This window comes from Tamandua tetradactyla, chromosome 22 (assembly GCF_023851605.1).
Source record: "Tamandua tetradactyla isolate mTamTet1 chromosome 22, mTamTet1.pri, whole genome shotgun sequence".
Lineage (NCBI taxonomy): Eukaryota > Metazoa > Chordata > Mammalia > Pilosa > Myrmecophagidae > Tamandua > Tamandua tetradactyla.
The window spans coordinates 13,228,008-13,248,460 of NC_135348.1; the positions used below are offsets into that span (position 1 = coordinate 13,228,008).

Here is a 20,453-nt window from a genome sequence, read left to right on the forward strand (position 1 = left end):
GCTCGGCGCTCCGGGACGCGGCCCCGCCTCACCGCAGAGGGGCGCGAGCAGAAACCCGGCTAGGGCCAAACGCTAGCCCGGGCCCTGCGGGGGGCGGAGCGGGTTCCCGCCGGCAACCGGCTCCGAGGCGTAACCTGCATCCCTCTCACTACCGCAGCCCGCGCCCCACATGCTCTTTCGGGGCGTAGTCTTAAGGCCTGTTTGCCGTTTAAAGCAATCAGCGAGCGAGCGCGCGGCGGCATCGGGGGAGGGGTGGGGGGCGGCTACGATTTCTTTCCAAGGAGCGTGTAAAGGGTAATCTCAACGGGAAACCAGACCAGAAAAGTAGTGACCAACCCTCCTCGGATTACTCTCCACTGGCTCCTCCCTTTCCCCCCCCCCCCCACGTCCAGATTTGCATAAAAAAAGGCCCAGAAAACTCTGGCCGTGCCCCTGCAGCGGCTCACTCTGCTCCCCCGGGTCAGAGTCCCCCAGAAACTGCGCGGGGTCGCTGCACGGAGCCGAACCGAGAGCGCTTCGCCCGCGCCGTCCTCCTCGCGCCCGGCTCCTCCGCGCTCCGGCCGCCCCGCCGCCGCTTCCCAGGGCCGAGCGGTGCGAGCGGACCCGGAACGAGCTCGGGTTCCAGCCGCCTCGAGCGCGCTTCCCCAGCTCCGCTCCTCCTCCGCCCCCCGGGGGTCGTACGCCCACGATGCCGCAGGGGCCCGGCTCGCTGCTGCTGCTGGTCCTCGCCTCTCATTGCTGCCTGGGCTCCGCGCGCGGGCTCTTCCTGTTCGGCCAGCCGGACTTCTCCTACAAGCGCAGCAACTGCAAGCCCATCCCTGCCAATCTGCAGCTGTGCCACGGCATCGAGTACCAGAACATGCGGCTGCCCAACCTGCTGGGCCACGAAACCATGAAGGAGGTCCTGGAGCAGGCGGGCGCCTGGATCCCGCTAGTCATGAAGCAGTGCCACCCGGATACCAAGAAGTTCCTGTGTTCCCTCTTCGCCCCGGTCTGCCTCGACGACCTGGACGAGACCATCCAGCCATGCCACTCGCTCTGTGTGCAGGTGAAGGACCGCTGCGCCCCGGTCATGTCCGCCTTTGGCTTCCCCTGGCCGGACATGCTCGAGTGCGACCGCTTCCCTCAGGACAACGACCTCTGCATCCCGCTCGCCAGCAGCGACCACCTCCTGCCGGCCACCGAGGAAGGTAAGCCTTCCCCGCTTACTTCCCCCCAACCCAGCTCCGCCGAGGCTCTCCAGGGGGATCCCGCACGCCTCCTCCTTTCTCCTCTTCCCCCTCGCCGCCGCCATCGCGGTGCGTCCCCGCCAAGGTTGTCAGTCCCGGGTGGGTCGGGCGTTCTCCTTGCCCAGGTCTGTCATCGCGACAAGCCTGTACCAAATTTGAGACAGCCCCCGGCCCCCGACCCCCAAGTCTCTCATTCCCTCCCCGAGCTAATCAGTTGCTGTTTCTTAGGGACAGTTTCAAAAACGAAAACGAAAAACTGGAAGGCGTCTTTTATTTATAGACAAACAATTACTTTTAAAGATGCTAACAGTGGGGCCGCTTTTTTGAGAGTGTTTGGAGAGGTCCTGCGGGAAGAGGTAGGTGAGTACCCCTGCCCGGGGGCTCCTGCTTCAGCTGTCCTCACCACCGGGCAGGATTCTCATCACAGGCAGGATTACAAGATGCACAAACAGATGCTCTTTGAAGGCACCTTCTGCCCTTTGCCAATTTAGGTTTTGGAAATAAAACGAGGACTGGCTCGAGCAGGACTCTAGAAGGGAGGGTATTGAATAATTAAGTATTGATTGTAATTGCTCAGTGGTTTGTGGAAGAAATATGTGGAGAGCACAAAGCGAATGTCCAGGAATCATCTTTCTGAAACTACCAGCTTTTATTTTAGGAGTGGTTTTAATAAACTAGAGACAATCATGCAAAATAGAGTTTCTCAAGTTTTGGGGGGGGGCGGGGGAAGAGGGTGGATAGAAGGAGTTCCTGTGCAAAAGCCATCAAAGCAATGAAAACCTCATGGGCTCCTGATATACTTCCTGACATGAAAACATATACTGTGTGTTTCAGCTGATTTGGGTCCCCCTTGGATGGAAAGGGGGCTTCCTAATCCTTTTGGGGGATTCAGCAGCATCCCCGTTTCAATCTCTGTTTTCCTACAGCCATCATTAGTTAAAGAAAATGCAAAGTTGCTTAGCAATCTTTCCTGGCAAGCGCCCTGCGTTTGCAATCATCTTATTGGTTAGATTTCTAATTTATTGCAAATGTTTGGCATTTTTCAAACATTTGTCCAACATATACCATAGACCAACCAATGCAGGTTAGTAACATTTTATACACATTCCCAGGGCTCCTAATGGAAATGCTGCAAGACTTTTTTTCTTTCCTTTTGTTCAAGTTAGGAGATTAAGGGCATTTTGTGTGTGTGTGTATGTGTGTTGCTTTTGTTTTTATTTCTTTCCAACATTATATTGTACCAAAATCATATACAGCACATTTCCCTAAGAAGTCATTTTATCCTTCTAAATAAAAGTTTATGTTTTTCAGAGTTTACTCTTTGCTATTTTTAATTTGATAAATAAGTTTGTGATGAGACACAAAGTTTTCTGTGACACTTCCATTTCATATTAATGGAAATCTTTAATTTCACCTAATTTTTTTTTCAAAAAAAAAACACGTTTATAAAAGGGAGAAAGGGAATATGTTTTCTTTTTTCCTTTTTCCAAGAAATCAGACTGTTTCAGAAGAGCCTTTTGTAGGTTCTCTGATAATTGTGCTGGTGCCCAATTCGTAGGTTTTGTAAGATCCCATAGACAGTTTTATGTCTTTGATTAATAGCTTCAGGAAAAAAGCCTTGATTTTTTTTAAAGAAAAGAGTTTAAAACTGGCAAAGAGAGACAAGGAGAAACTGTACCAGGGAACTCACAGTTCACAGTGAAGAAAATGCTGCTTAACCCAAGCACAGACTTGGCAGAAAGCACAAGGTGATACAGAACCAGTTAGAACAGGCTGTTGTAATTAGTGAGGTGTGTTTCCAAGATAGAAACAGCCCATATGTGAGCCTTACAACACTAGCCATCCCATCCCTCTCAGACCAGACTTGAAAATATCTTGAAATGTCTCCCTTGAGACACAGCTGCCGAAGCACCCAGGAGAGACTGCTCTTACCTGAGTTCCTCTTGCTAAGAAAAACAGTCTTTTGGTAGTAGTTTTACCAAAGGTTACCAGTTTTCTGAAATCCCTCGAGTGTTTGGCTCTTTTGGGCCTTTCACCTTAGAGAGGCCATGGTAATGATTTTTCGAGAAACTTAGTTTGTCCTAAAGTAAGAAGAATAGCCACAACCTGTTCCAGTTAACTGTCACTAAATTTACCCAATTCCCTTTATATTGTGGATTTACCACCTATTTAATGCAACATATGAACATTCTCATTTTCCCCAACCAAAACTGAGAGGCATGGGGACTTTCTCAGGAATGAGTGATCCCACTTTTACAAAAGAGGCAAAAGCTTTAGTCATACAGGACAATTGGCTATTCTTGCCTGGATGAGCCCCTTTCAGTTATTTATAAGACGCCACCTGCTGTTCCCTTTTAAGCAAACTTACTAAAAACTATTTTTCGCATTTCTAGCTCCAAAGGTGTGTGAAGCCTGCAAAACTAAAAGCGATGATGACAATGACATAATGGAAACTCTTTGTAAAAATGATTTTGGTAAGTGATACACCACGACCAGTAAAAATTTCACATTCAACAGTCTTATTTATCAATAAAACTTAAAGCTGTAAATCATTAAAATAGAGGTTGGGCAATTTTCCTAAAATCATCTAACCTCTCTATCCTACTTTCCTCCCTATGTAATTATCTTGCATTTGGTGGGTTTTTTGTTTGTTCGTTTTAGTGAGATTCATTGTTTTATTAAGCAATCAACAAATAATGAGAATTATTCAAATTACGAGTTTTCAATGGTGTATTTTAAATCTTACTCTGCTTTTTTCTTGACAACAAACATATTTCTGGGCCATATCTTTTTCAGACATTTAACATGTGCCACAGGGATGAAAACATGTAAATAATACTTGCTCCAGTAAACAGATTCAAGGCATTAAGTTGGCCACACATAAACATTTGCTCCAGTGGTCAGATAGAAATATTTTTACATTCTTCATAACCCATAATCAGTCTGCTCCTCTATGTTCCATCATTTGTGGATATATCTAAGGCACTAATATATATAATTTGGAAGGGGTTCCTTAAATTCACAAAGAATGCTTTACTGAGATGACAGCTAATTAATGTGGGCTTTTGTACCTTGTAACACCACCTTGAAATCATTTCTTTAATCTTGTATGCTGTATGATGGGGGTCACATTTCATTCTTTTTCCATGTGTCTGTCCCATTAGTGCAGCACCATTTGTTCAACTTTTTTTTTTTTTTTTTTTTTTTGGTGGGGGTGGGTGGGGAGAATGCACAGACTAAGAACCAAACCTGGGTCTCCAGCATGGAGAGAATTCTACCATTGAACTACCTTTGCACCCCCTTTAAAATCATTTTTAAAAGATCTTTGTAAAGTTTTATGGGCTTCTTAATGAAGTTTTAAAGCCTAAGCTTGATGGCTTTAACAAGATATACAGAAGATGCCATGGGCATGACACCAGGGGACAGTAAATAATGTGTCTGATACATTACCCAAGATCCAAAAAGTGTAAATCATTATGCTTCAGAGAGTAGCAATAAGAAGAAAGAGAAAACTGAAGAGAAAGAAAATTGGAGACTTTATGCGGGAGTCCATTAGCATCAGCACCTTATCTGCTGTCCTCGGGCCTTAGATAAGGGAAGGCGCCCAGCACTAAACACAGGATCATGGCTGGATACTGAACTGTGGAATGGCCAGGAATTTCACCCAGACACCTGAGGCATTCTTCTTGCTTTCACCTGGTTGGTACCCCTTTAAAAGTATTCAGGCAAGGTTGTATGTCTTGATTTAGCCTTACCAGGCTGGACATGTTGGTAAGCAGATATAGTTCCTGCCCTCTCAAATGACAGTGGGTTTCCACAGACCCACATTGACATTTCTGCATACTCGGCAAAGCCCTAAAGACTAAGGGAAACTACGCCAGTTCCCGCTGTTCAAGAATGCCCTGCCACATTCTCCTTACCTTCTTGAGAACCTCCTGCATGTTTAGATTCCTAGAAGTCTGGGGACAATCCAACCGTTGCCACTGCTGCTGTATAGCTCCAGATTTCTTCCAAGAAGCATCCTGGGTTCCTTGTTGCTGACAAGGAACCATAGCCGCAGCTTCAGGAAAAAGCTTCAAACTGCTGAGGATGGGAAAGAAAAAAGGAGGCAGATGTGAGTTCTGATCAGTATTTCCCCTCAGGAAGGAGTCACAGATGGGGATGGCAGAGTTTCATATGTGTATATTCAACTCTCAAATTATAGGGCCAGGTTTGTTAGCAGCAGTCTTACCAAGACACAGTTCTCAGCTTCCATGCTGTGAGATTTGATTAAGGACAAGATTTTTAAAAAAGAATTTCAATAAAATGTATATAAAAGTTGATATATCATTTTCCTACAGTTTATGTCCCCTGCACTAGACTTAATACAGCTCTCTCTTTTGACTTCCATGAAAAAGTTGATTATTGTATCATAGGGCTCTAAAGCAGTTGAAATTAGGGAGTACACACTCACGTACTGCTTGTTTTGTGGCTTACCCTTAGAAAAGATCTTCTTTCGAAGGGTACCCCGTCAGGACCTGGGCCCGAAAATTGGCTGCTATGAGGGTTCACTAATGTCTTCTCTCCTTATAGGATAAAAGCTCTCAGAACAGCATGACGTCATCACATTTAAGTTAGTGCATATAGAATAGACATCTCACAAGCCTTGTTTTCCATTTCCCCACACTCATTTCGATTATAAAGGGATAACACAGCATATTTCAGAAACTGCATCATTTACTCATGTTTAATAAGCAGTACCTTATAATGTCTATGGTCCTTAAGGAGTGATGGAGGGATAGAAGGAACAAGTCTAGAAATCTGATTTATTTTATTTTAAACGCCCATGAAAACATTATACTCTTTCTCAGTGCACTCCTGAAGTGCAGAGAAAATGTGGAATGCTTCTTCATTTCAATGGTGAAAATATGGACGGGGAGAAAATGCCTTATTGTATATAAACCCTATTGCTGGACCAGATGATATCATCACCTCTCACATCTCCCAGAGCAAGAGAAGACATTTCCGGACCTCGATCCCTATGTTTGGTCCCAGCTGAAAAGGCAGGGAGGAAATAAATCCTTGGCGTTTTCCCATTGTGTCCCAGGTAACGTGTCATCAGTCCACTTATCCTACCACATGTCTTCTAGCACCCCTATACCCTAGCAGAGGCCACAGGAACATTGAGGGTTTTCCATGACTCAAGTCTCAGAGGCTCTGAGAACATTATAGAAAACCTCGTTGGCCAAGCCCCAGCAATGCTTGTCTTATCCGGTTGACCAGAAGAGCATGCTCAACCAAATTCCCTTTCTGAGATTAAAAAAAAAAAAAAAATCCCAAAGCTGTTATCCACATCCACACACAAAAAACTCTTTTTCTACTACTATTTTAAACAACAAATTAAACACCAGGAAGTCAAACTTGCACATGATCTATACAGACCAGTCATCAGTGGCACAGTGTATATGTGCCCTAAGTTAAACTGCTTTGGAGCCCCATGATAATAACAATCAACTTTTTTTTCATGGAAGTCTGGAGAAAGCTCTGTATTAAATCTAGTGCAAAGCTGCTAGGAGAAAATGATATTTTATATGCATTTTATTAACATTGTATCTTCCCATCTTGTCAAAGGTCTTAGCGCACATTCGAGTTGGGAAAGTTAATGCTTCAGCCAGAATGAGACATTTTGACTTTGCCTTAGGAGACCACAGTGGTATGATAGGAAAAAGTTTGGTGGCCACTTGCTGAGAGATAGACTCAGCTAGGACACATATTAACTGGGTGACCCTGTGCGAGTCATTAAACATCTCTGTGTTTCAGATTCTTCATGCATTAAGAGATTTTAACTGGATAATCCCTCCCAACCTTAAAATTCTGTCCTTTTCTCTGCATTTATGTAGTCTTGAAACTTAAGTTCAACATGTGTGTTTGTAGGGTCTGCTTTCCCAACAAACACTGTTCCCAGACACACTGTAAAATGTGTCTTTTACAGTAAACCATTTACTTTTGGTCTTAGCATTCTAATGAGTTTGCATATACATTTTAGAAACAGTACTTATATGATGTGCAAATGCCTTCACCCTGGACAGGCAAATGATAGCATATGAGGATGAGGTATTCAGAAAAACACTTTTACGACTAAACATGTTGTGCTCTTAAAAAGAGTCTTGCATATTTTTTCTCCTAGTTACTTTACCAAATCAAATGCAGCTGTAAGATCAATTATCCTTCCCTGTAATCTGTTCTTTAGAAAACAATGATTGCGTAATACAATTTCTTTACAGGTTTGTCCAAAAACCTCTCCGATGCAATAAATTGCATTTAAAGTTTACGGCCACAGAAGGCTCATGTTTCAGCTAAAGAGTTAGGCATTTCTTTTCATGCTAAAGTTTCCAATAGGGGAAGTCAATTTGTTGGGGAGAGCATGAAACCTACCTAAAAACACCAGGGTGAGGAAACAAGAAAAGTTAATTGAGTGTCTGCAAAGAGAAAGAGTTTTGAAAGAAAGGCTGATTTGAAACAAAGTGCCTGACAAACCCTTTGAGGCTTTAGAAATGGAGCCACCTGCTGCCCCCTGCCCCCAGCCCCCTACCTGCTGCCTCTGACAGTTTCATGAGCTCTGGGAAGCTGCCCTTCCCACCCCCGGGTCAAGGCATACAAATAAGAAAAAAGGGGGTGAGGAAAGCACCCAGTCCCTACTGCATTCCCTCCTGACCGGTGTGGTCCTTTCTGCCCTCTCTTATCTTCACAGCGCTGAAGATAAAAGTGAAGGAGATAACCTATATCAACAGAGATACCAAAATCATCCTGGAGACCAAGAGCAAAACCATTTACAAGCTGAATGGAGTGTCCGAGAGGGACCTTAAGAAATCGGTGTTGTGGCTCAAAGACAGCTTGCAGTGCACGTGTGAGGAGATGAATGACATCAACGCACCCTACCTGGTCATGGGACAGAAGCAGGGCGGCGAGCTGGTGATCACCTCGGTGAAGCGGTGGCAGAAGGGGCAGAGAGAGTTCAAGCGCATCTCTCGCAGCATCCGCAAGCTGCAGTGCTAGTTCTGGCGCCCAGCTTTGTCCCCACCGGCCAGCGGCCAGCGTCAGGGCTGGGCTCACCCTTTCGGCTCAGCTCTCCTTGCCTTTTCCCGGTCAGTCCCCGCAGCTCCGCCTGCCTTTTGCGCATTTGCACCCCCAGCGTTTCCTGAGTCACAGACCCAGGAGGCCTCAAGAATGGATAGCTGTTTTCATCTAAAGGAAAAACCCACCCCAATCTTGTAGACATTTTCAAACGAATAAAATCATGGCTATTTTTATGAAATATGAAACTCGCTCACTTCAAAGCTAGTTTCCAGTAGGTGCACCTGTCACTCGGGTCTGTTCGAGTTGCCTGTTCTGCTTTCCACCCAGGTTGCCATCATGTGCCAACTGCTTCATTTTTCCATGTAGCTCACAAACCCTGTTGAGGTAAAGCTGGCTGTTATCTCAACGTCTCTTTCCGCTCGAGCCTGAGACTGGGTGTCTAAGTCTTATAACAATTCACCTGTCGTTTTCCACCCTAGATGGGAACTTATAACTGTTGCATGTATTATACATTTCCAGGTACGATACTTCCATTGATAAAAAGCACATTAACCTTTAGTCATAACATGAATTCTTCAAATAAAGGGCAAAAACAGATAAATGTTCTACTTGATCTGAATACCTTAAGCTTTGTTTAAAACATTTTTTACTTAATTTTCTAATTAAACCATTGTAGCTTACCTGTAATATACATAGTAGTTTACCTTAAAAAGTTGTAAAAATATTGCTTTAACCAACACTGTAAATATTTCAGATAAACAGTATATTCTTGTATATAAACTTTACATCCTGTTTTACCTATTCATTGTCTTCTGTTTTGTCTTCTTAGAAGGAAGTGGGGAAGGGATTGTGGAAGAGAGGTCACTTCCCTTCTCCTGAGGCCCAGCCCATCCGCAGTTTAAAGTGTCTGTTTCTTAAGACACTCAGCTAGTGTCTCCCCAACACCACCTCAAGTCTCGTGCCTTGTGCCCCATATCTCATAGATTTCAGAGGGACAGAGCTCTGTAGCACTCTGGAAAGGGCTTTCTGTCTTTTGTCCCTTCTCAGCAGCTCTACTACAACACTATTCTAAACTTCAGGTTCATGAGCTTTACAGCTGTGCTTTTATTTCCAGAGATTTTCATAAAGAAAAAGAATAAGCATTAGAAAAATGTTAATTCCTTCTCCACTTGAACCCACAAAGAATCATGATTTGGAAAGTAGCCATTGGAAAGCCAGTAGTATTCTATTCAACCTGTAAGGGGTTACAGAAACATGATGGGATCCATTTATTCAACGGATGCTTATTGAGCAACTGCTATTCTAAGTGCTAACAATAAGTTCATTAGTCCATGCTTTTATGGAGCTTACATCAGAGAGTGACAGACAATAAATAAATACAATTGTAATTATATATTTATAATTGTGATAAGTTATGTGAAGTAAAAGTATAGGTATTAGGTGAGAGTGGCAGAGCAGCTCCAGTGTAATATGAAATCTTTAACCATGTTCTTGGGAAGCCTCTGCCTGATGGTGTTTCATTGATTTAGCTTACAAGGCTCTTGAATGTACATACCTATGATAATTTCTCTATAGCACTCAACATGCATCTGGCACCAAAAGTCAATACGGTACACTGGCCTGGGTCTCATGGTTTAGACTATACCCTTCATCTTTTCCTGGGTTGCCGAAGTGACTCTACTTCTGATTTTATTCTAAACACAGGGCACAGCTCTGCTCCCACAAGGGGCCTATGCACAGACGAGATGGGGGATTTCATGGATTAAGGCCAACACTCATTTTAAATATTTGGAACAGGAGGCTAGGGACCCTGGAAAAGGCAGAAAAAGAAAAGATAAAGGCAAGAGAAAGGAAACAGTAAACCAAGAATTTAAGAATTAAAATGAGTCAAAAACGAATGGAAACAATTTAGAAGAAACCGACCTGTCTGAATACTCCCTCTCCAAACCAGTCAAAAGCCGCTTGCCTATACAGTGGGAAGAAAAACCTTAGTTCTGGAGAGCAAGTGACTGCCAGGTCTCTTTCAATCACGTTTCCAGGAGTTAGCAGCTCTGGCTTGGCTCCAATGCCTGCCTCTTGCCATATAACTCCAGACTCTCAATGGAGTTCCAACCCCCACGCAACTCTAGTTCTTATCTTTGATGAGTGCTTAAACCAATGAGACATGCTCAGGGCAGATCCGGTATGTTTTTCTTTGTTCGTTTTCTCATTGTGCTTTGCATAATGGATCAAACCAATGCTCATGCCTTCTTGAATTAATCATGATTGTGTTCATGAGTAAGTCATGATTTACTTTATCAACTATCATCAAGTTTCTTTCATAGGCAGATAAAAAAATGAATCAATTACTGCATGAAGAAAGCAAGTAATCCGAGGACACTGGATTTCAGAGTTTACTGATTTGATTCCTGACCTATTAACGAATAATTAAAATACTCAAAATTGAGAGGATCTGCCTAAATGGAAAAGTTAAAAGATATGAAAATGACATTGCACCTGTTAATTCCACTTCTCTTTACTAAATAACTTGATAAATAGTTGTTTATGAGAACAAATTTATAAGACAGTTTTGGAGGCATCATTTCCTAAGTTCACAAAGGATAAAGGCTGAGTCTTCTTGTACCAAATAGCTTATTGACATTCATAGATCTAGAAAGGATCAGTTTTCCTCTAATTCATATACAGCTGCAATCGGCCCCAAATGGCAAAATAACATTTAAAAAGAAGAACAAAGTTTCAGGACTCACACTTTCCAATTTCAAGATGTACTACAACTATAGTGATCAAGGCAGTGTGATACTGGCATAAGGATGGACAAATAGACAAATGGGATAGAAATGAAAGTCAGAAATAGACCCACACATCTACTGCCAACTGGTCTTCAACAAAGGTAACCATGGCACTCAATGGGGAAACAATAGTCTCCTCAACAAATGGTGTTGTGAAAACTGGACTCCATATCCATAAGAATGAAGTTGGACCCGCAGTTAGCAGCATACCCAAAGGGGAAAGACTGATAGCTTTCCCTCTAAGATCAGCAACAAGACAAGGGTGTCTACCGTCACCACTGTTACTCTACATTGTGCTGGAAGTTCTAGCTAGAGCACTTAGGATAGAAAAAGAAATAAAGCCATACAAATTGGAAAGGAAGAAGTAAAACTTTCACTGTTTGCAGATGACGTGATTACTATATGTAGAAAAACCTGAAAAATCTACAGTAGAGCTACTAGAGCTAATAAACAAGTACAGCAAAGTGGCAGGGTACAGGATCAACACACAAAAGTCAACTGTGTTTCTGTACAGCAATGTACAATCTGAGGAGGAAATCAAGAAAAAATTCCATTTACAATAGCAACCAAAATAATCAACTACTTAGGAATAAATTTAACCAAAGACATAAAAGACCTATATACAGAAAATGGCAAAACAGGACTAAAAGAATCAGAGAAGACCTAAATAAATGGAAGGGCATACTATGTTCCTAGATTGGAAGAATAAATATAGTTAACACGTCAATTCTACCCAAATTGATTTATAGATTCAAGGCAATACCTATTAAAATCCCAACAACTTTCTTTGCAGAAATAGGAAACCTATAACCAAATTTATTTGGAAGGGCAGGATGTCTCTAAATAGCTAAAAATATCTTGAGAAAGAAAATGAAGTGAGAGGTCTCACACCACCTGACTGAAGCATATTACAAAGCCACAGTGGTCAAGACAGCATGTTATTGGAATAAGATAGATGCACTGACCAGTGGAATTGAATTGAGCGTTCAGAGGTGGATCCTCTCATTTATGGCCAAACTGATCTTTTCCAAGTTTTTTTTGTATACTATAACATACATATTAAGCAAAGAAATAAAAAAGCAATAGTTTTCAAAACACTTTTCAACAAGTAGTTACACAACAGATCCAAGAATCTGTCATGGGCTATCATACAATCCTCTCAGATTTTTCCTTCTAGCTGCTCCAGAATATAGATGACTAGAAGGCTTAAATATTTTTTTGTCACCACAATTAACTTTTTTCTTTCTTTTTTGTAAAAACTAACATATGCACAAAAAAGAAATAAATTTCAAAGCACAGCACCACAATTAGTCCTAGAGCATATTTCAGAGTTTGACATGGGTTACAATTCCACAATTTTAGGTTTCTACTTCTAGCTGCTCTAAGATACTGGAGACTACAAAAGATATCACTTTAATGATTCAGCAATCATTCATTTAAGTCCTATCTTCTCTGGATAACTCCACCATCACCTTTGATCTTTCCATTCCTCTCTTTAGGGGTGTTTGGGCTATGGCCATTCTAACTTTTTCATGTTGGAAGGGTCTGTCACTAATATGGGATGGGGAGATGGAACTATCTGATATTCTGGAGAGGCTGGGCCCTCTAGGTTTCAGAATTTATCTGGACTTGGACCCATCTAGAGGTTGTAGGTTTCTGGAAAGTTGCTCTAGTGCATGGAACCCTTGTGGAATCTTATATATTGCCTTAGGTATTCTTTAGGATTGGCTGGAATGGTCCTGATTGGGGTTTGGCAGGTTATGATAGGTAGCAGGGTCTAACTGAAGCTTGCATAAGAGCAACCTCCAGAGTAGTCTCTCAACTCTATTTGAACTCTCTCTGCCACTGATACTTTATTAGTGACACTTCTTTTCCTGTCTCGATCAGGATGGAATTGTTGATTCCATGGTGCCAGGGCCAGATTCATCCCTGGGAGTCATCTCCCATGTCGCCAGGGAGATTTTCACCCCTGGATGTCATATCCCATGTAAGGGGGAGGGCAGTGATATTACTTGCAGAGTTGGGCTTAGAGAGAGTGAGGTCACACCTGAGCAATAAAAGAGGTCCTTGAGAAGTAACTCTTAGGCATACCTATAGATAACGTAACCTTCTCCACTACCTACATAAGCTTCACAAGAGTAAGCCCCAAGATCAAGGGCATGGCCTATTGATTTGGGTGTCCCTATAGTTTGACACAGTATCGGGGGTTTTCCTGATGGTAAAGTTCAATAGTCCCATATTTTTTCTCCCACCCCTCAAGGGACTTTGCCAATACTTTTTGATAATCTGCTTAATATACTCTCAGATGTAGGCATTACATTAAGCTATACAGGATTAAAGGACCTCTTTCTTATTCTGGGCTCCCTGTGTTTCAGTTGTTCAAATGAGCTACACAGACAGGTTGAGGTAGATTATGTGCTATAGAAAATTTCAGTTCCAGACCAAATAAACCTTTCTTCCTTTGGTCAAAGAGTATGTATGGCTCTAAAATATAGACATTGTTTTCCTTAGCCCTGTGTTCTGAATTACTTTAACCACCTGATCGACTTCGTTCTTATCTCTAAATATCAGGATATATATATAATAGCCTCTTGATATCCAGAAGTAATAATTACCACTTGGACTAAATGTGTCTGCTATAAAAGCTTACAATCTAGACTCCTGTTTTCTTGTAAGCATTTTCTAAAGGTGACCATACCATTGTTATTCTTTTGTTTCTGGCTTATTTTGCCTCACCAAATATCCCACACATTCATTCACATCGTTGCTTGCCTCACAACTTTGTTCCTTTTTTATAGTAGCATAATATTCGTTCATAAGTATACATCATCATTCACCAATCTACTTCTCAGTCAGTACATCCTTCAGCCACCTGCATTCATGAGGGTTCATATATAGTGCCCAAAGTCTACAGTCCATCAACACTCTGAATTTTAGATAATTTCATTGTTCCCAAGGGAAAGAAAACCAATAAACACACCCTCGCCAAATAGGAAATCTAAACCTCCTCTTAACTCTTATTCCTCCCCCCATTATTTACCTCTGCTGTTGCTGTGGTAGTGCTGATGGTTTCCTTTCGAACCTAGCTCATAGCACGCAATAGCAGTTTTCCCCCTGCACCCTGGACTTAAACATTCTTTGTACATGAATCATACCTTTGAAATAGTTCTTGCAAGAACTAATTTATATTTCTAATATTAATCAGTGGGACATGTAGATCTATACAACCCCTTTCAATCTTGTTCATCTTCAATATGGTAATATTACTTATACACCCAGTAGAGAACTATCTTCACTTCTATCTATTCCCTTACATTGGAGTTCAACTTCTTTAGCTAACCGTTCACCCATCTCTAGCTTCTACGTATCTCTAAATCCCCTATATTCTGTATTATAAGCCTCTGATTTTACCTTGACTATTGTCATAGAAGTGGGATCATACTGTATCTATCCTTTTGTGTCTGGCTTATTTCACTCAGCATTATGTCCTCAAGGCTCATCCATCTTGCATGTGCTTCAGGATGTCATCTTGCCTTACCGCTGCATAATATTCCATCATATGTATGTACCACATTTTGTTAATCCACTCGTCTGTTGATGGGCATTTGGTTTGTTTCCACCTTCTGGCAATTGAGAATAATGCTGCTATGAACATTAGTGTGCAAATGTCTGTTTGTGTCATTGCTTTCAGCTCTTCTGGGTATATACCTAGAAGAGCTATTGCTAGGTCATAGGGCAACTCAATATTTAATTTCCTAAGGAACCGCCAAAGAGTCTTCCATAGTGGCTGCACCATTATACATTCCCACCAGCAGTGCATAAGTGTCCCAATTTCCCCACATCCTCTCCAATATTTGTAGTTTCCCGTTTGTTTAATAGCAACGATTCTTATAGGTGTGAAGTGGTATCTCATTGTAGTTTTGATCTGCATTTTCCTTATAGCCAGTGAAAATGAACATCTCTTCATGTACTTTTGGGCTACCTGTATTTGCTCTTCAGAAAAATGCCCATTTTATAATTGGGTCGTTTGTTCTTACGTTGTTGAGTAGTATGATTTCTTCGTGTATTAAGGATATCAAACCTTTGTCCAATATGTGATTTCCAAATATTTTCTCCCATTGAGTTGGCTGCCTCTTCCCCTTTTTGACGAAGTCTTTTGAGGTGCAGAAGCATTTGATTTTGAGGAGTTCCCATTCATCTATTTTTTCTTTTGTTGCTTGTGCTTTGGGTGTAAAGTTTAGGAAGCTACCTCTTATTACTAGGTCTTGAAGATGTTTCCCTGCATTTTCTTCTAGAAGCTTTATGGTATTGGTTCTTATATTTAGGTATTTGATCCAGTTTGAGTTAATTTTTGTATAGGGTGTAAGTAGGGGCTCTCTTTCATTCTGTTGGCTATTGATATCCAGTTCTTCCATACCCATTTACTGAAAAGACTATTATGTCCCAGTTCAGAGGATTTGGGGGCCTGGTTAAAAATCAGTTGACCATAGATTTGGTGGTCTATTTCTTCACTTTCAATTCGATTCCATTGGTCAATGTTTCCATCTTTGTGCCAGTATCATGCTGTTCTGACCATTGTGGCTTTACAATAGGTTTTAAAGTCAGGGAGTGGTAATCCTCCCACTTTGTTCTTCTTTTTTAGGATGCTTTTAGTTACTTGGGGTCTCTTTCCCTTTCAGATGAATTTGGTAACTAGCTTTTCCAAGTCTTCAAAGTAGGTTGTTGGATTTTTGATTGGTACTGTGTTGAATCTGTAGATTAATTTGGGTAGAATTGATATCTTAACTATACTTAGCCTTCCTATCCGTGAGCAGGGAATGTGTTTCCACCTATTTAGGTCTTCTTTGATTTCTTTTAGCAGTGTTATGCAGGACTTTCTGTGTACAAGTCCTTTACATTCCTAGTTAAGTTCATTTCTAAGTACTTGATTCTTTTAGTTGCTATTTTGAGTGGAATTTTTTCCTTAACTGACTCCTTAGTTAGGTCATTGCTTGTGTATAGAAACGTTACTGATTTTTGCACATTAATTTTATATCTCACCACCTTGCTGAATTTGTTTATTAGTTCAGTTAACTTTGTTGCAGATTTCTCAGGATCTTCCAAGTATAGTATCATGTAATCTGCAAATAATGAAAGTTTTACTTCTTCCTTTCCAGTTTGGATGCCCTTTATTTCTTTGCCCTGCCTGACTGCTCGAGCTAGAACTTCTAACACAATATTGAATAATCATGGTAACAGTAGGCATCCTTGTCTCATTCCTAATCACGGGCAGAAAGCTTTCTATCTCTCTCCATTGAGTGCAATGCTGGCTATCAGTTTTTCATATATTCCCTTTATCATATTGAGGTAGTTACCTTTGATTCCTGTCTTTTGAAGTATTTTTATCAGTAAAACATGTTGAATTTTGTTGAATGCTTTTCCAGCATCAATCAAAATGATCATGTGATTTTTCTCTTTTGATTTGTTAATGTACTATATTACATTAATTGATTTTCTTGTGTTGAACCATCCTTGCATTCCTGGTATAAACCCCACTTGGTTGTGGTGTATAATTCCTTTAATGTGATATTGGATTCAATTTGCTAATCCTTTGTTGAGAATTTTTGTATTTGTGTTCATTAGGGAGATTGGCCTGCAGTTTTCCTTTCTTATAGCATCTTTACCCGGTTTTGGTATTAAAATTATATTAGCTTCATAAAATGAGTTAAGTGGTTCTTTTTTCCTCAATTTTTTAAAAAGTTTGAGCAGGATTGATGTTAGTACTTTTTGGAAAATTTGAGGGATAAAATTCCCCTGTGGAGCCATCTGGCCCTTGGCTTTTCTTTGTAGGAAGATTTTTGATGACTGATTGAATGTCTTTAATTGTGATTGGTTTGTTGAGATCTTCCATTTCTTCCTGAGTCAGTGTAGCTTGTTTGTGTGTTTCCAGGAATTTGTGCATTTCATTTAAGTTGTCTAGTTTGTTGGCACATGGTTGTTCATACTATTCTTATGATTTCTTTTATTTCTTCAGAGTCTGTGACAATGCACCCCTTCTCATTTCTGATTTTGTTTATTTACATCCTCTCTCTCTGTTTTTCTTTGTCAGTCTTGCTAGTGGCCCACCAACTTTATTGATTTTCTCAAATAACCAACTTTTGGTTTTATTGATTCTTTCTATTGTTCTTTTGTTCTCCTATTCATTTAATTCTTTTTAATCTTTGTTATTTCTCTTCTGCTATTTGCTTTAAGGTTAGTTTGCTGATCTTTCTCAAGTTCCTCCAGGTTAGCAGTTAAATCCTCAATTTTTGCTCTTTCTCATTTTTTAATATAGTCATTTAGGGCAATAAATTGCCCTCTCAGCAGTCTTTGCTCTATCCCATAAGTTCTGATAAGTTGTATTCTCATTTTCATTCATCTCTAATAGGTACTGATTTCTCTAGCAATTTCTTCTTTGACCTACTGGTTGTTTAAGATTGGATTATTTAGTCTCCATATATTTGTGAATGTTCTCATTCTTTTGTGGTTATTGAGATCCAGTGTCATTCCATTGTGATCAGAGAAAGTGTTTTGAATAATTTCAAAGTTTAAAAATTTATAAAGACCTATTTTATGCCCCAGCATATGATCTATCTTGGAGAATGTTCTATGAGCACTAGAGAACAATAGATATCCTTGTGGTTTGGGATACAATGACCTATATATGTCTGTTAGTTCTAATTCATTTATCAAGTTGTTTAACTTCTCTGTTTCCTTGTTGATCTTCTGTCTAGTTGTTCTATCTATAGAGGAGATAGTGGTGTATTGAAGTCTCCTACTATTATTGTTGAAACATCTATAGTTCCCTTCAGTTTTGCCAATATCTGTCTCACATATTTTGGAGCTCTTTGATTGGGAGCATATACATTTATGATTGTATATCTTCTTGGTTAATTGTCCCTTTAATTACTATATAATGTCCTTCTTTGTCTCTTTTGATGTCTTTACATTTAAAGTCTATTTTGTCTGATATTAGTATAGCTATTCCTGCTTTCTTTTGGTTACAACTTGCATGGAAAATATTTTTCCATCCTTTCACTTTCAATCAATTTGTATTCTTGTGTCTAAAATGAATTCCTTTTAAGCAACATATAGCTGGATTATATTTCTTAATCCACTCTGCCAATATGTAACTTTTGATTGGTAAGTTTAGTCCATTAACATTCAAAGTTATTACTGTAAAGGTGTTTCTTGAGTCCACTATCTTTTCTTTTTTATTTGTCAGATCTATGTATTCATTTCCCTCTGTCTCTTTTTATCCTTTAAGTTACCCTTACTGGTATTCTTCATCAGACCAGTCTCTTGTTTACAGATTCTTTCAAGATTTGTTCATCTGTGAAAATTTAAATCTCTCCCTCAGGTTTGAAAGACAATTTGGCTGGGTACAGAATTCTTGGCTGGATGTCTTTCTTTTTTAGGATCTTAAATATATCATACCATTGCCTTCTTACCTCCATGGTGCCAATTGAGTAGTTTGAACTCAGTCTTACATGATTTTCCTTGTATGTAGTAGATTTTTTTCTCTTGCCACTTTCAGAATTTTCTGTTTCTCTTCAACATGTGACAGACTCATTAATATGTGTCCTGGAGAAGGCCTATTTGGATTTATTCTGTTTGGAGTTTGTTGGATTTCTTTGACTTGCATGTTTCTGTCCTTTATGAGGGTTGGACAGTTTTCCTCCACTTTACTCTCAACTACTCTTCTAGTCCTTTACTCCTCTCTTCTCCTTCTGTGAACTTTGTTTTGTCTATCATTTCCCCGAGATCCAATTCAAATTTCTCCATCTTTTTTGCCATTTGCTGTTTTGAGTTTTCAAAATCAGTTATCCTGTCCTCTATACTGCTTATTTTTCTTCCGTCTCTTCAAATCTACTGTTGTGTGCCTCTAGCATGTTTTTTATTTGGTCGACAGAATCTTTAATATGTGTGATATCTGCTATTTTTCTATTTATTCTTTCAAATTCCTCTTTATGCTCTTCTACTATCCTCTTGATCTCCTTTATGTCATTAGCCATCCCACTTCTTTTATTAAGTAAAGTTGTATGAACATCTTTGTTTAGTTGTTCCAAAGACTATGTCTCCTCTGGTGTTTTTTTTTTTTTTTTTCGTCAATAGTCTGGGCTGTATCTGTCAGCATTGTGATATGCTTAGTGATATTCTTTCATTTTCATTGCATGTAAATATCTTGATTTTATTTTCTTTGGGAGTTGATTTCCTTCAGTAGTCTAAAGCCTTGTGTCTGTGGGGTGGATGTGTATGAAGATGCAGGGTATGGGGTGGGGCACAACAGTGTGGACCTGTTGGTAGCACTTCAGACAGATAAGAGGAAGAAATGGAACCAGAAACATTATCTACTCCTCCTTTCTTACAGAGATTTTTATAGCTCCAAAACAGTGCCCCTTGCCTGCTTTCTCCTCTCCAAACTCCTTGAAGCAGCATCTAACTTCAGCTGCTTTAGTTAGTCTGAAGCAGTCAATGCCAAGAGTCCATTAATTCAACAACCTCATACTCTCATACTCATACTGCCCTATGTGCTGAAGTTCCAATGATGACCATTACATAATAACTACCCTCAAGAAGTTCACAGTCTAATGTGACACTGCACATGTGACAGACAATACTAATTGTGACCCAATTTTCTCCAGACTCTCCTGGAAATAGTATCTCTGGGCCTGATTTTTTCTTACGGGTACAAATAAATTCATATTAAAATAATACTAAAAAATAAGAATCTCCAGGCCCAGAAGTTTCACTGAATAATTTTACCAAATGTTTTAAAAAGAATTAATACTAATTTTACACAATCTTTTCCAGAAAATAGAAGAGGTAAACTTCTCAACTCACTTTATGAGAACAGTATTACCCTTATTTCAAAGCACGACAAAAACATAACAAAAAAGAAAATTATAGACCAATATCTAATGAACTTAGATCCAAAAAATATGCAGCAAAATAGTGACTCAAATCTAGCAATGTATTATATATATTCCAATCAAGCTGAATTTATTCCAGGCATGCAAGTCTGGTTTAATATCCAAAAAGTAATTACAGTAATTCACCATAAAATCAGGTGAACATTCATATGATCATATTAATTGACATAGAAAAAGTATTTAACAACATTCAATACCAATACATTATAAAACTTCTTAGCAAACTAGAAATAGAGGAGAATTTCCTCAGCCTCATAAAGACCTATCTACAACAACTTTAGCTACCATGATGCTTAATAGTAAAGAACTGGATGTTTTCTCTCCAAGATTCGGAACAAGGCAAGGATAGCTACTCTCACCATTCTTATTTAATAGGACACTGAAAGTTTTAGCCAACACAATAAGGCAAGGAAAAGAAAGGAAAGAAA

General features: G+C 40.1%; 1 protein-coding gene and 1 long non-coding RNA gene across 2 annotated transcripts in view; one reads left to right on the plus strand and one right to left on the minus strand.

Moving 5' to 3' along the window:
• Window positions 1–682: 682 nt before the first annotated feature.
• On the plus strand, window positions 683–9,068 carry SFRP2 (secreted frizzled related protein 2). Its single transcript, XM_077139750.1, has 3 exons — window positions 683–1,190; window positions 3,623–3,703; window positions 7,960–9,068. Exons 1-3 carry the CDS (start codon window positions 689–691, stop codon window positions 8,262–8,264), a joined length of 888 nt encoding a protein of 295 aa, XP_076995865.1. The 5' UTR covers window positions 683–688; the 3' UTR covers window positions 8,265–9,068.
• Window positions 5,044–20,453, minus strand: part of LOC143666223 (uncharacterized) — an 88,914-nt gene continuing 73,504 nt past the window's right edge. The window contains exons 2-3 of the long non-coding RNA XR_013167465.1: window positions 8,540–8,661; window positions 5,044–5,312 (exon numbers count right to left, since the gene is read on the minus strand). This is a non-coding gene — a long non-coding RNA (uncharacterized LOC143666223). The remainder of the gene's footprint in view (window positions 5,313–8,539; window positions 8,662–20,453) is intronic.